A 15,605-nucleotide genomic window follows, 5' to 3' on the forward strand; every position below is an offset into this window, starting at 1 on the left:
GATAGTCTCCATAGAAGTGACTCACTGAGAGTTTTATGCTATGTGCAATGTTCTCAGTAAACTCTAGAGCGGTATTCCTCAACCCTAGTCCTCAAGGCGCCCCAACAGCTTATTATTATTATTATTATACAGGATTTATATAGCGCAAACAGTTTGCGCAGCGCTTAACAGGTCATGTTTTCAGGCTTTCCATTATTTTGAACAGGTGATTTGATCAGTTTCACTGCCTTAGTAATTACCACAGCTGTTTTATCTGAGGGAAATCCTGAAAACACAATGTTGATTTTTATCCACCCTGCTGTATTCACGCATTCTCACATCCCCAGCCTCATTGATTCTGCAAGGAAACGAGGGGTGAGCATGGCAGTGGACTGTAGCATTGAGCTGCCACATACTGTATATGTGTACAGGCGGCTTCTCTTGTCTGTATCAGGAGCTCCCCACTCTTACTGATAGCTACTAGTCACTGTTTCCGATCTGGAGATGTGGCAGCGTGCGCTAAATCACATGATCACCACAACAGCCAGTCACAGTTATCACATGACCAGGAAGCCTATATAATGCCTTTCCTGGAAGGAATAGGGATGTGTGTAGACAGGGCCGATCCTGGGCGGGGTGCACTGGGTGCCCGGCACCCGGGCGCCCAGAGGGGAGGGGCGCCGAGGTGTCAGACTGTCAGAGGGCTTCCCTCCCTCCTCCTCTCCTTGATCCGTGCGGTGCCAAAGCTTCGTTATGTGTAGCAAACGCACGCACAGTGAGTGACAGTAGCATTGTTGTTAGGAGCGCCAGGAGGAGACGCAGCCACCCGCTTACAATTTTCTTCTTGTTGTGGCTTCACTCCGAGCGTCGCCTGTCTCTGAGGAGGTCGCGGACTACAACTCCCAGAAGCCACGGCGGCGGTGACGGCCGCCGCTGTGGCTTCTGGGAGTTGCAGTCCGCGGCTTCCTTCGAGACAGGCGATTGACGCGCCGCTCGGAGTGAAGCCACAAGTAAATGTAAGTGAGCGGCTGCGGCTCCTCCTGGCGCTCCTAACAACAATGCTACTGTCACTCACCTTGCGTGTGTTTTCAAATTGCTAGCGTGCTGAGAGTCTTCCTCAAGGAAGGAGAGGAAAAAAATATGTTTGAATCAGTTTTTTTTTGTTTTGCTGCAGGGGTCTGCCTGCTTGCTGCAGTCAGTGCATGTAATTGACCCCAGCACATGAGCATCGCCATCACACCCCCCCCCCCCAACAATGGAGGAGGCCATGCAACTTGCAGGGAGGAGGACCTGTCCTGCTGAGCTGACAGCTGCCATTGGACCATGGCTGAGGTGAGAGACCCTGACCCACACATGATCATTCTATTTATTTCCTCCCCTATTACCTGCGGGTCCTGCTGGAAGCTAGCCATGGCCTACAGGCCAGCAGGACCCACAGGTCTGGGGCCAGCCCCCAGCAGGACCCACAGGTCCGCAGCCAGCTCTCTGCAGAACTCACAGGTCCTCGGCCAGCTCCCTGCAGGACCCACAGGTCCGCAGCCAGCTCCCTGCAGGACCCACAGGTCCGCGGCCAGCTCCCTGCAGGACCCACAGGTCCGCGGCCAGCTCCCTGCAGGACCCACAGGTCCGCGGCCAGCTCCCTGCAGGACCCACAGGTCCGCGGCCAGCTCCCTGCAGGACCCACAGGTCCGCGGCCAGCTCCCTGCAGGACCCACAGGTCCACGGCCAGCTCCCTGCAGGACCCACAGGTCCGCGGCCACCTCCCAGCAGGACCCACAGGTCCGCGGCCACCTCCCATCAGGACCCACAGGCTGTAGGTCCTGCTGGGAACTGTCTACGGACCTGTGGTTCCTGCTGGCCGCTGACCTGTGGTTCCCGCTGCCCCCTGACCTGTGGGTCCCGCTGCCCCCTGACCTGTGGGTCCCGCTGCCCCCTGACCTGTGGGTCCCGCTGCCCCCTGACCTGTGGGTCCCGCTGCCCCCTGACCTGTGGGTCCCGCTGCCCCCCCGACCTGTGGGTCCCGCTGCCCCCTGACCTGTGGGTCCCGCTAGCCACTGACCGCACCAGGTGACACCAACCCTAGCGATGCCACTGCTTGTGTGTGTCTCGCACATCGCAAGCTTTGGTCTGAAATTCCTGGCAGCACTGTAACAAAGTCCCGCCTCCTGTGAGATAGACGGAACACCGATCCAATGCAGTAAAATTGAATCAGTGTGACGTGTATCATAGAAGCCACAAGCTGGTCTAGGAGGCGGGACTTTGCTAGAGTGGATGCCCGGGAGATTCAAATCCAAGCTCTGTGACAGCAGGAGATCGTCGCTGCTGTGTGATCCAGGAGCACTGACAGGCTGCAATTCGTGTGCACCGATGAGCTGGATTTGGTGGGCACTGGTAGGCTGCATTTGATGCATTGATTTCTTGTATAATTTCTGCAGTCTCTGACCATCTCTTGTATAATTTCCGCAGTCTCTTACCATCTCTTGTATCATGCCTGCAGTCTCTCACCATCTCTTGTTTCATGTCTGCAGTCTCTGACTATCTCTTGTATCATGTTTTCAGTCTCTGACTATCTCTTGTATCATGTTTTCAGTCTCTGACCATCTCTTGTATCATGTTTTCAGTCTCTGACCATCTTTTGTATCATACCTGCAGTCTCTGACCATCTCTTGTTTCACGTCTGCAGTCTCTGACCATCTCTTGTTTCACGTCTGCAGTCTCTGACCATCTCTTTTTTCAAGTCTGCAGTCTGACCATCTCTTGTTTCATGTCTGCAGTCTCTCACCATCTCTTGTTTCATGTCTGCAGTCTCTGACTATCTCTTGTATCATGTTTTCAGTCTCTGACTATCTCTTGTATCATGTTTTCAGTCTCTGACCATCTCTTGTATCATGTTTTCAGTCTCTGACCATCTTTTGTATCATACCTGCAGTCTCTGACCATCTCTTGTTTCACGTCTGCAGTCTCTGACCATCTCTTGTTTCACGTCTGCAGTCTCTGACCATCTCTTGTTTCAAGTCTGCAGTCTGACCATCTCTTGTTTCATGTCTGCAGTCTCTGACCATCTCTTGTTTCATGTCTGCAGTCTCTGACCATCTCTTGTTTCATGTCTGCAGTCTCTGACCATCTCTTGTTTCATGTCTGCAGTCTCTGACCATTTCTTCTATCATGTTTTCAGTCTCTGACCATCTCTTGTATCATGCCTGCAGTCTCTGACCATCTCTTGTTTCATGTCCGCAGTCTCTGACCATCTCTTTTACCATGTCTGCAGTCTCTGACCATTTCTTGTATCATGTTTTCAGTCTCTGACCATCTCTTGTATCATGCCTGCTGTCTCTGACCATCTCTTGTATCATGTCTGCAGTCTCTGACCATCTCTTGTACCATGTCTGCAGTCTCTGACCACCTCTTGTACCATGTCTGCAGTCTCTGACCACCTCTTGTACTCTCTAACAGAAGCCCTCTCTGTGTCCATCAGAGAGACCCCCCCCCCCTGGTCCCATTAGTGTACTCTCTTCCTGTAATTTGTTTATTGTTAAGAGATCATTGGAGGATCCCAGGATAATGAAGACTTCTTAAGGGAGCATCTCTGAGTTGTTGCCATAGAAACATTTGTAATGGGGAGGAGTTAGTAAGATGACCACGCCCATGTGGGGGCGCCAGAAATATTTCTGCACCCAGGCGCCTGTGACCCTAGGATCGGCCCTGTGTGTAGAGGAGTGAACTAGTACGCCATGGCAAGTGTTTGCTCAGACATAAAGCCCCATCCCGCATTACAAGCTGGCAGAGACAAGACCAGATAGAGGATGCAGCTGAAGATGCTGATGTTAGTAATCATTGGCCGTGCAGGGGGCAGAGGAGTCTGGAGAAACCATTGACATTTTTCAGTTCATTTATATTTGCAAAGTCAAAGAGGAATCCCTGTGAATGGGTTAAACACGGTTTTGGAGAAAGTACACCTGTTCTTTAAATTGGAACTGTGAACGAATCAGAAGCTTCTTTTTTCTCCACTCTCCAAGTCATGGTATATCTAATTGGTGACATTCAGCTGGACTTGTTCTGTAATGTTGAAGACGCTTCGCAGCTTTTCCAAGCAATCTTCAATTCTGATGAACTTGTCCATAATGAACGTGTCTTCAATACAGTTTTAGGCTGCATTCACACTATAACGCGGCGTATTTTGCCGCGACAAATTGCTGCGTATTGTACCGCGGCAAACTAACCTTTTTTTTTTTTTGGACAAAACATTTAACATTGTTGTCTATGCCGAATGCCGAAAGCCGCCTGAAAAAAAGGGTCCGGGACTTGTTTTGAGCTTCAGGCGTACGGCGTTTCGACGTTCGGCGTGGAGATGTGATCCATCTCCATAGACATCAATGTTAAATCACCCCTCCAGCGGAACGAGCGTCGGGCGTAAATACGCCAAGGTGTGAATGCAGCCTTAGACAACAAGTCCTGTAATGTGACCATTACATTGTACATACTAGAGAAATCAGACTGCTTTCCTTTCAGCACCAGAGTCATGGACAGTTCTGGGTACCACTGTATAGATTCTAATGCTTGTCTACTGTGTGTGAAGGTTCTCATTTATTCAGGTCATGGTATAGCTACTACTGTAGTGGCTTCTAATGCTTTTCTACTGCAGTGTTTCCCCAACTCCACTGCTCAAGGCGCCCAAACAGGTCATGTTTTCAGGATTTCCCTCAGATGAAAAGGCTGTGGTAATTACTAAGGCAGTGAAACTGATCAAATCACCTGTGCAAAATAATGGAAAGCCTAAAAACATGACCTGTTGGGGCGCCTTGAGGACTGGAGTTGAGAAACACTGGTCTACTGTGTGTGAAGGTTCTTATTTATCCAGGTCATGGTATAGGTAGTAGTGGCTTCTAATCAGTGGTGGCTGGTGCTCAAAATTTGGGGGGGCGTAAACAAACTGAAAAAAAAAACATAAATTGCAGCCACTGTGCCCATCAAACGCAGCCACTGTGCCCATCAAACGCAGCTACTGTGCCTTCAAACGCAGCAACTGTGCCCATCAAAAGCATCCACTGTGCCCATCAATTGCCACCACTGTGCCATCAAACTCAGCCACTGTGCCATATGCAGCCATTGTGCCATCAAACACACCCATAAATTGCCGCTACTGTGCCATACGCAGCCACTGTGCCATCAAATGCATCCACTGTGCCCATCAAACGCTGCCACTGTGCCCATCAATTGCCACCACTGTGCAATCAAATGCAGCCACTGTGCCATATGCAGCCATTGTGCCATCAAACGCACCCATAAATTGCCGCTACTGTGCCATACGCTGCCACTGTGCCATCAAACGCAGCTACTGTATTCATCAATTGCCGCTACTGTGCCCATCAAATTCTGCCAGTGTGCTCATCAATTGCCGCTACTGTGCCCATCAAATTCTGCCAGTGTGCTCATCAATTGCCGCTACTGTGCCCATCAATTGCTGCCAGTGTGCCCATCAATTGCCGCTACTGTGCCCATAAAATGCTGCCAGTGTGCTCATCAATTGCTGCTACTGTGTCCATCAAATGACGTCAGTGTGCATACCCTGCCCGCCCGACACTTACCTGTCACGGTGGTGTCCTCCATGTTCCTCATGTCTTCTCCTGTCCCCTGCTATGATTCAACGTTTCGTTTCAGCTGATCAGGTGACAGGTAACAGACCTGAGCACCTGATTGGCTGAGAGGCAGTTCTGTGTTAGGAAAGCGAATATTCATTCGCTTTCCTAACACAACTCTAAGTGAACAACGAGCGCCCAGCATGGTGCCCGCTGTTCACCCTTTTTAGGATGCCTATTAGAGTCTATGGCTCTAATCAGGTGCTTCCAAAAAATACCCCGCCGCTGTAATTCGGGTGCCCGGTAGGAGAGATAGGGATGTCGGAGAGGTGAGTACTATCCATGTTCCATGGCAGGAAAATGGTCTGCATATTTTTTTAATAGACAGGGTCTCTTTAAAGTCCAACTACAGTCAAAGCTATCATTTTGTTTTAGTTATGTACAGAGTTCTGAAAGATTGGAACACCGGTTAGGATCTATGGTGTTGTGCAGGGAGATTTCTCCTTAAAGGATAACTTAAACTTTTCACGAAAAATTACGCGGTGAACTAACTCCATATTTCCTGGGCACCCCCATGGTCCACACTGCACATAGTGGGCATGTGTGCCTGTTCTGCCGGTGTAGCGGACTGTACAATGTATTACACAGCCCCAGAATGGTATCCATCATAATGCTTGCAATGGCATGTGCTCATTGGTTAGCTCAGCCACATGACTATGCCGACTAGTCAGAAGCGCATCTGAGGCTTGTTCTGTCCTGGAGTAAAGAAGCAGTGATTCCAACTCACCGCCCCCCCCCCCTCCCCCCCCACACACACACACACACACTATCCAAAAATAGAGCTGGTGATACTTCCTGAGCTCCTCTAACATGTTGTAGGTCTCTTACAAGTGTTATATGAAAAATGATATATTGCAAAACAAATAGCCATTTTCTGTATGTTAATGTTGTAATCATGGATCACTTACCAGTCCTGACCTCTGACCCCTACAGGCAGCACTAATGGGAGGCACCACCATGGTCATCGGTCATGTTCTGCCGGATAAAGACATCTCCTTGCTGGACGCGTATGAGAAGTGCAGGAGCCTTGCCGACCCCAAAGTGTGCTGTGACTACGCTCTGCACATGGGTGTCACCTGGTGGGGACCCAAGGTAAAGATACACACACAGTTACATAGCTGTTCAGTGGAGTTTGAGTGAAAATATATCACAAAAAGTTGGAAAATGAGCTGTGCTATGTATTACCAAGGCTTGCAAATTTTAGAGCACTCTTATTAAACAATATTAAAGAATGCTGGCATATAGAGTATTTGCCAACTTAAACTTGGAGGTGTATTTCTATATACCGTATTTATTGGCGTATAACACGCGCCGGCGTATAACATGTAGGGAAGTTTCAGGAATTTTTTTTTTTTTTTCAAATAAACCACTTTGAAGCAAAATAACCAGTCAGTGCCAATCAATGCAGCCTGATTAGTGCCCATCTGCAGCCTCAATGCAGCCTGATGCCCACCTGCAGCCTCTGTGTCCATCTGCAGCCTGATCTGCGCCCATCCAATGTAGCCTGATGCCCATCTGCAGCCTCTGTGCCCATTTGCAGCCTGATCTGCACCCATCCAATGCAGCCTGATGCCTAGCTGCAGCCTCACCATCTCTTATCCAAGTGCCACTGGAATCATTGAGCCGTCATCTTCTGTTTACAGTACTCAGCACTCAGTCAGCAGTCACATACACAGTCCTGCCTCTGCCATCACCATTGGACCAGCTCCTGTGATTGACAGAACACTGGTCCAATGCCGATGGCTGAGGCGGGACGTGTGTGTGATGTCAGAGCTGAGTAAACAGGACATGACGGCTCGGTGATTGCGGCGGCGCTCCCCACCTTCTCCTCCGAAGTAAGCTATCGGCGTATAACACGCACCCATGATTTTCCCCCTATTTTCAGGGGGAAAGTGTGTGTGTTATACGCCGATAAATACGGTATATATATATATATATATATATATATATATATATATATATATATATATATATAAAAGATGCGGAAGCAGAACTGTGGGTGGGGCCCAGCATGCTCCACTTACTACAGGCTGCCTTAAGATAGGTGCAGGAGGGGGCGGAGACAAGACCAGTCACCTGACACAAGGAGAGGGAACAACAGTGAGAGCGGTCTTTATTACAGGAAGCTTCTGCACAGAGGGAAAGTCTCACACTGGATTACTGCATAGATCTGTGAGAAATACACAAAGCACACCAAGATTCAAGGAGGAATTCACATGCCTCTTATAATTAGACAATATGGCCCAGATTCTCGTACGAGTTACGCCGGCGTATCTCCAGATACGCCGTCGTAACTCTGAGTTTAAGGCGTCGTATCTATGCGCCTGATTCTTAGAATCAGTTACGCATAGATTTGTATTAGATCCGACCGGCGTAAGTCTCCTACGCCGTCGTATCTTAACTGCATATTTACGCTGGCCGCTAGGGGCGTGTACGCTGATTTACGCCTAGAAATATGTAAATCAGCTAGATACGCCAATTCACGAACGTACGCCCGGCCGACGCATTACAGATACGCCGTTTACGTTAGGCTTTTCCCAGGCGTAAAGTTACCCCTGCTATATGAGGCGCAGATGAGGCGTAGCAATGTTAATTATGGACGTCAGAACAGCGTCAAATTTTTCACGTTTTACGTCGTGTGCGTAAGTCGTTCGCGAATAGGGCTGGGCGTCATTTACGTTCACGTCGAAAGCATTGGTTTCTTGTGGGTTAATTTGGAGCATGCGCACTGGGATACTTTCACGGACGGCGCATGCGCCGTTCATAAAAAGCGTCATTTACGTGGGGTCACATTAAATTTACATAACACACGCCCACATCTTCCACATTTAAATTAGGCGGGCTTACGCCAGCCTATTTATGCTACGCCGCCGCAACTTTGGTTTGAGAATACAGCACTTGCCTGACAAAGTTGCGGAGGCGTAACGTAAATAGGATACGTTACGCCCGCACAAAGATACGCGCTTCTACGTGAATCCGGGCCTATTTGTTTAGCCCAGAGTTTAAAAACCATCACTTGAACCCTTGTCATGTTTATGTCACCTTTTCCCTCTGGGTGTCTCTTTCCTGCAGGTAAAGGCGGAGATGGAGACCTTAGTACGAGAGAAGGGGGTCAACTCCTTCCAGATGTTCATGACTTACAAGGATTTATACATGCTGCGGGACAATGAGCTCTACCAGGTGTTCCGACACTGTAAGGACCTGGGGGCCGTAACTCGAGTCCATGCGGAGAACGGGGATCTGGTATCTGAGGTGAGGACCTGTCATTGGGCAATTCAAGTTATTAGCAATCATTCAGATCATGTCAGAGAACCAAATTATAGCGTATTAGAAACTAGAATATGTGTTGTCTAACTGGATAAAGGGCCATCCAGTCATTATTTATAATGGAGTCTCAGGACTAGTCCACCCAGACATTGCTGTACTTCTCTAGTCCTACATAGGGGCCCCTCCTAATGGACACAGCACATGTGGAGACCTGGAAAATCAGCTTAGGGATGGTGGGAACTACCCATAATGGGTACAGAAGATGTGCAGATGCAGGAACTCAGTATAGGGATAGTGGGAACCCCTCATATTGGGCACAGCGGGTGTACAGACCTGGAAACAACACAGGCACGATGGGGACCCCTCCTAATGGTCACACCAGGTGTGCAGAGACAGTATTTAAGAGCAGGGATGGTGGGAACCTCTCATAATGGGTAGATAGCAGATGTTCAGATCACTGAACCCAGCACAGGGATGGTGGAAACTCTTCATAGTGAACTTAGCAAGTGTGCAGTTCTGGATATTCAGTGCTGGGATGCTGGGAGCCCTTTATAATGAGAACAGCAGGTGTGCAGACCCAATAACAAGGTACAGGGATGGTAGGAACTCCTCAAAATGATTACAGCAGGGAACAATGAAGCATATTAAAGATTTTTGAGGTGGTGACAGAGTTTCATAAGGCACTGTATCAGTCACTGTTTGATGTGTGAATGTTAAGTGCCCTTTAATGTAGAGCAGTGTGTTTCCAAGTTGCCTTCCAGTCCGTAATGATTTGATCTGCAGACAAGATTTGGACTGAACACTACATATCTACTTGATGGCTATAAATAGGCTTTTTTTTCAGCAATGCAGAAAAGGAGAGCCTGGGAAACGTATGAACAGAGCTGAGCACTCCACCTGCTGGCCGAAAATGAGAGTACAAAATATGTATATTTAAGATTTCATGTTATCTGACAAAAAATAAAGTTTTAATATTTACCTATTAGACTTTTGCTTTTTTCCTCTCTTCTCTTACAGGGCGCAAGGGAAACTCTGGATCTGGGGATCAGTGGCCCCGAGGGCATCGAAATTAGCCGACCTGAGGAGGTAATCAAATATGCCTTCTCTTTCAGGTCTCTTCCACTTTGATGCCAGGAAGACATCTGAAGTTTGTGTATATAGCAGATCTTAGTGGTAACATCTGACCAATAGATCACCATTGTGAATTCTTGGACTTAACCAATTGTGGACATTGGACATGCTTTACAAGCCCAACAACTTTATTGAAGTACTCAGGGCTTGTGTAGTATGCCCTCTCCTTTTGCCCTGCTGATCTTCCTAATATTAAACACCATGGGCCAGATTCAGGTACAGTGGCGTAACTTTGAGCGGGCGGAGCGCATCTCATATGCGCTACGCCGACGTAACATAGAGAGGCAAGACCAGTATTCACAAAGCACTTGCTCCCTAAGTTACGGTGGCGTAGCGTAAATGGGCCGGCGTAAGCCCGCCTAATTCAAATTAGGAAGGTAGTGGGCGTGTTGTATTAAAATTAACCGTGACCCCATGTAAATGAATGGCCGAACGAACGGCGCATGCGCGTGCATGCTCAGAATCATGTTGCATATACTCCCTAAGATACGACGGCTCAATGCGTACGAGGTGAACGTAACCTACGCCCAGCCCCATTCACGTATGACTTACGTAAACGACGTAAAATCCGACGTCCATACCCTAACATGACTTACCCCTGCTTTATGAGGGATAACTTTACGCCGGACGTACATCCTACGTAAACGGCGTAGCTTACTGCGACGGGCGCAAGTACGTTCGTGAATCTGCGTATCTAGGTCATTTACATATTAGATGCGTAAATCAATGGAAGCGCCCCTAGCGGCCAGCGTAAATATGCACCCAAGATACGACGGAGTAGGAGACTTACTTTCGGTCGGATGGAGCCAGAATTCAGGCGTATCTGGTTTCAAGAATACAGCGCATAGATACGATGGCGCATCCATGGATAAGAAGATACGTCGGCGTAAGTCCTACCTGAATCTGGCCCCTGCTTCACATAGGTGTCATTTTACTTAGATTTAATACATAGTTGAAATTCACATATGTAAAAGACTGGTAAAGTATTTCTTGTGTGGCATTCTTGTGACTTTAACTCCCTGCCACTCTATGGGCCAGATCCACAAAAGAGATACGCCGACTTAACTCGATTTTTCAAAATTTACACGGCGTGTATCTTTGCGCCCGATCCTCAAAACGAGAAGCGCCTGAAATTCGGGCTTTTCCGTCCTACCTAAAAATATTACGCCGGCGCATTCTCGTGCGCAAATTACGCTAGGCACGCCGCTTTATTTGATAGGCAAAGATGCAAATGAGGGAGATAGGGCGATCCACAGAATTAAGTGTGTGCGCCGTAGATTACGCCCTGTGCGCACCTGTTAGTTTTTTGGTGGGATTTTACACATTATAAAAGCAGCCCTAATTTTACACATGCCGTCTGAATGTCTGCTGAAGCAACACCATTCAGGAAGAGCTCAGCACACACACGTTCAGGACTGAAATCTCTCTGCCAAAATGCCAGGACCAGCAATGATACTAGCTGCATTAGTTGATATAGAGACACAAAGAAGGAGGAGGGCACAGAGGAGGAGGATGAGGGCACAGGAGAGGGTCTACCGCCCACGGCAAGATTTGTTTGGCATGCCTGCTTGTGAAGTTTACCGCACCTACAGATTTACCCGTGAGGCCATCCTGGAATTAACAACAATACTTCAGGATGATCTTACCAGCCCAACCCAACGCTCCCATGCCCTGCAGCCACTCACCAAAGTACTGGCCACTTTGCATTTTCTGGCCACTGGCTCATTCCAACGCACAAGTGGAGGCGTGGCTGGGATGGCACAATCCTCCATCAGCAGGTGTGTGCACCAAGTGGTCCCTGCAATCCTGCTGCGCATGGGAAATCAGTTTCAGAAACCCACCCAGGAGGATCAGCGTTTAAAGTCAATGACCGACTTTTACAACATTGCCAGATTTCCACGCACCATCGGGGCCATTGATTGTACCCATGTGGCACTACAACCACCCCATGATACTGAGCACATGTTCCGGAATCGTAAAGGCTGGCATTCCATTAATGTGCAAGTCATCGTCGATGCCCATGGCCTCATCTGGCACGTCTGTGCTAAATTTCCTGGATCCTGCCATGATAGTTACATTTACCGGCAGACACAGATCTCAAGAGATTTTGACCAGAACATGTATGGAGACAGCTGGCTGATTGGTGAGTGACATGTGTGTCAGGTATGTCCCCCCCATGATGCTGACATCACAAGGGGCACATGCATGACTAATATCCTCCTGTCTTTTCCCTTACAGGTGACTCAGGATATGCCTTGGGACCTCATCTAATGACCCCATTCAGGAACCCCCAAACCCCAGGAGAGCAACGCTACAACCAGGCGCACATACGAACCCGGGGAGTGGTTGAACGGACCTTTGGGCTTCTGAAGTCCCGCTTCAGATGCCTGGATAAGTCTGGGGGTACCCTGCTGTATTCCCCTGACTTTGTGTGTCAAATAATTGGGGCATGTTGCATACTCCATAACTTTGCCCTCAGAAGGGGACTGCATATTGACTTATGTAATGACCTGACCCCTGACCCAGGCAATACTATCCCAACCAACTCTACCCGGTCTGCTGAGGGCACAACAGCTAGGAGACGCCTTGCAGAAGGCATTTTTTCCCAGTAAATGTACATGATTAATGTCACAATAAGTATGTATTTTTTCACTGTAAATGCACATGATTAATGTCACAATAAGTATGTATTTTTTCACTGTAAATGCACATGATTAATGTCACAATAAGTATGTATTTTTTCACTGTAAATGCACATCAATAAAGTCACAATGATAATGCATGAATGCACACCACTGTGGTTCCTTGCACAGACACATCACATGCACATCGAATTGGATTAGATCCAAGTCCCCCCCCCCCCCTTGGGACTTGGGAGCAGTAACGCCACGCCACGGCTCCAATTATGTCACTGTGCATTCATACACCATTCAGGAACCTGGGATTGCACTTCTCCCTGGTCCTGGGGATCCCTTCTCCACCAAAACTGAGGGTGACAACCTTAATTTCTTAGGAATGCCACCCCCCCACATTCACACATCATTCACACACATAAACCAAATCATAAGTACAGAAGACCAAATTAAAAAAAAAAAAAATGCATAAAAAAAAAAAACAAGTATCCCAGCAAATTTATTAGCGGCGGCGATTGCTACGCCTTGGCTGGGCAGGGGCACGGGCAGGGGCACGGGCAGGGCCACGGCCACGGCCACGGCCACGCCGTCGCGGAGGATGTCCATTGGGGGGGTGTTGAGCTGGGGAAGGAGGAGCCTCCTGGGGGGGTTGAGCTGGGGAAGGAGGAGCCTCCTGGGGGGGTTGAGCTGGGGAAGGAGGAGCCGCCCCTGCTGGCCTGCCCTCCATGGCCCCTGCAATGCGAGTGAGACAGGCAGTGAGGGCAGCCGCATTGGCCTGGCCAGACCTTGTATTGTCCTGCACAGCCTGGGTCAGGGCACTCAGCTCATGGGCCACGCGCGTTGTGGCGGTCTGTATGTCATTCAAACATGTTATGACCGCCGTTGAGTTGGTGGCCACATCACCGAGTGCCTCCATCATTTCACCCTGGCTGTGCTCCATCTGCGTCAGTTTTTCCAGAATTTTTCCAAGAATGCGGGTCTGCCGGGCATTGTCCTTCACCACACTGGCCGACAGACGCTCGCCCACAGCCACGGTCTCCTGGGTTGTCCCCCTGGCTGCCGCTGAGTCTTGCGGGCCTGGAGGAGGGGAGAGAGTGACCCTGGTGACTGGAGGCCTGTTGGGGGAGAAGTGGGAGGGGCTACCCCTGATGGTGGCCTGACTGGTGCCAGCCTCAGGGGTAGTCTCAGGGGAAGACTCAAAGGTCATCATATCAGTGGCCAGGAGGACTTCCCGGCCAATCTGCATATTTTCCTCCTCCTCCCCCTCATCATCCTCCTCCCACTCAACCTCAACCTCCTCCCCCTCAACCTCCTCATGAGTGGAGGTTTGGCCAATCCCCTCCCCTGGGGAATCCTGCCCTTCTTGGGACTCATCATCTGCCTGTCTTGGGGGTGGTGCTGCAGCCTGGCCCGATGGGCCTGCAACCTCCTGGCCTCCAACCTCCTGGCCTCCAACCTCCTGGCGTGGAACCTCCTGGCCTCCAACCTCCTGGCGTGTAACCTCCTGGCCATCTGTGGAGGACACAAAACAATCACATGTTTGAGGAACCACACACTTGGCACATCTTCCCTTCCCCCACCCACACATGCTAATCAACAGAGAATAAACCAAAAAACCTACCTGTCCTCCTAGGAACATCTGACGTATAGCCAGGCAGGCCCACCACCTGCTGTGGGTGGAAACACTGGGCCACTGCCCATTCCTCCTCCGTCAGTCTGACTGGGCAGGGTCCCCCTCCTCCAGTGCCCCTGGTATGGGCGTCGATCCTTGCCATCTTAGTCCGGACGACGCTTCTCAGATCGTTTATTTTTTTCTGTATGCCAGCGGGGGTCCTAGTCTCCCCCCCCCCGCCGCATTGATCTGGTCCGTGATCTTTTTAAGAAGCTGCCTCCTCCTGGCCGGGGTGGTGTTCTGGCTCTCAGGGCCATGCAGAAATCGCCCATATTTCACAATGCCCCGAGCAAGAATTTGCTTCTCTCCCAGGGTGAAATTAAGCTTCCTGCGTTTAGGGGGCATCTCATACACCACCCAGCAACAACAAACACACCCGACAAACAATCGACAATACACACCCAAAAACCTGACAAAAATCTATACCACAAAAAAATAAAGAAAATCTAAACACACAAGGACACAGCTAATAGTAATTCAAAAAGAAACACGCACCAACAAACAAACAAAAAACAAACACCAAAAAACAAACACCAAAAAACAAACACCAAAAAACAAACACCAAAAAACAAACACCAAAAAACAAACACCAAAAAACAATCAGCAAAAACAATAACAAACAAATTAAATAAATACACTTCTCAAACACAAACAACAACTAGACTCTCCAACTCCTCAAACACTTTTCTCACAAACACAACTTACCAACACACAAACAAACAGAGCAGAAGCAAATTGCTCATGGAAGGGGAACAATGGGATATACTTTAGCAAGGGAAGTGTGTGTGTGTGGTGCTTTTTAGACACAGGGCGATCCTCAAACTAAGTACACTTGGCCTTTTACCTATCTCACTGATTGCGCCGAGATCAGTTCTGCACATGCCCAGTGAGGTCCCGATTCGTGCGCGCATGCGCAGTACGGCCGGCGCCTCATTTGCATGGGGTCACGGCTCATTACAATGAAGCACGCCCACTTCCTTCCCACTTGCAAAAACCCCGCCTTACGCCTCTGAATTTAAGTTACGCTGGCGCACATTTAGACGCAAATGCGCTGTGGATACGGCACTTACGACACCAACTTAGGGCAACGTAACTTAAATCACATAAGTTAGGACAAACTAAATTTGCACCGCTGGCTGAGGATCTGGCCCTATATATCTGGAGAATGGCACCACTATCAATTGCCTACAGCTCTGTACTTCCCTTGTCACAACCCTGGCTGCTCATTGGATTATGAGCGGCCATCATTCTGCAGGTAAGATGCTCCTGGGCCTTAAAGAGAACCGG

General features: G+C 49.2%; 1 protein-coding gene across 1 annotated transcript in view; it reads left to right on the forward strand.

Moving 5' to 3' along the window:
- Positions 1-15,605, forward strand: part of DPYSL5 (dihydropyrimidinase like 5) — a 164,776-nt gene that overhangs the window by 104,383 nt on the left and 44,788 nt on the right. The window contains exons 3-5 of the mRNA XM_040348246.1: positions 6,549-6,707; positions 8,688-8,867; positions 9,900-9,968. Coding sequence (XP_040204180.1) covers positions 6,549-6,707; positions 8,688-8,867; positions 9,900-9,968 — 408 coding nt within the window. The remainder of the gene's footprint in view (positions 1-6,548; positions 6,708-8,687; positions 8,868-9,899; positions 9,969-15,605) is intronic.

The sequence above is a fragment of the Rana temporaria genome, chromosome 4 (genome assembly GCF_905171775.1).
Source record: "Rana temporaria chromosome 4, aRanTem1.1, whole genome shotgun sequence".
Classification (NCBI taxonomy): domain Eukaryota; kingdom Metazoa; phylum Chordata; class Amphibia; order Anura; family Ranidae; genus Rana; species Rana temporaria.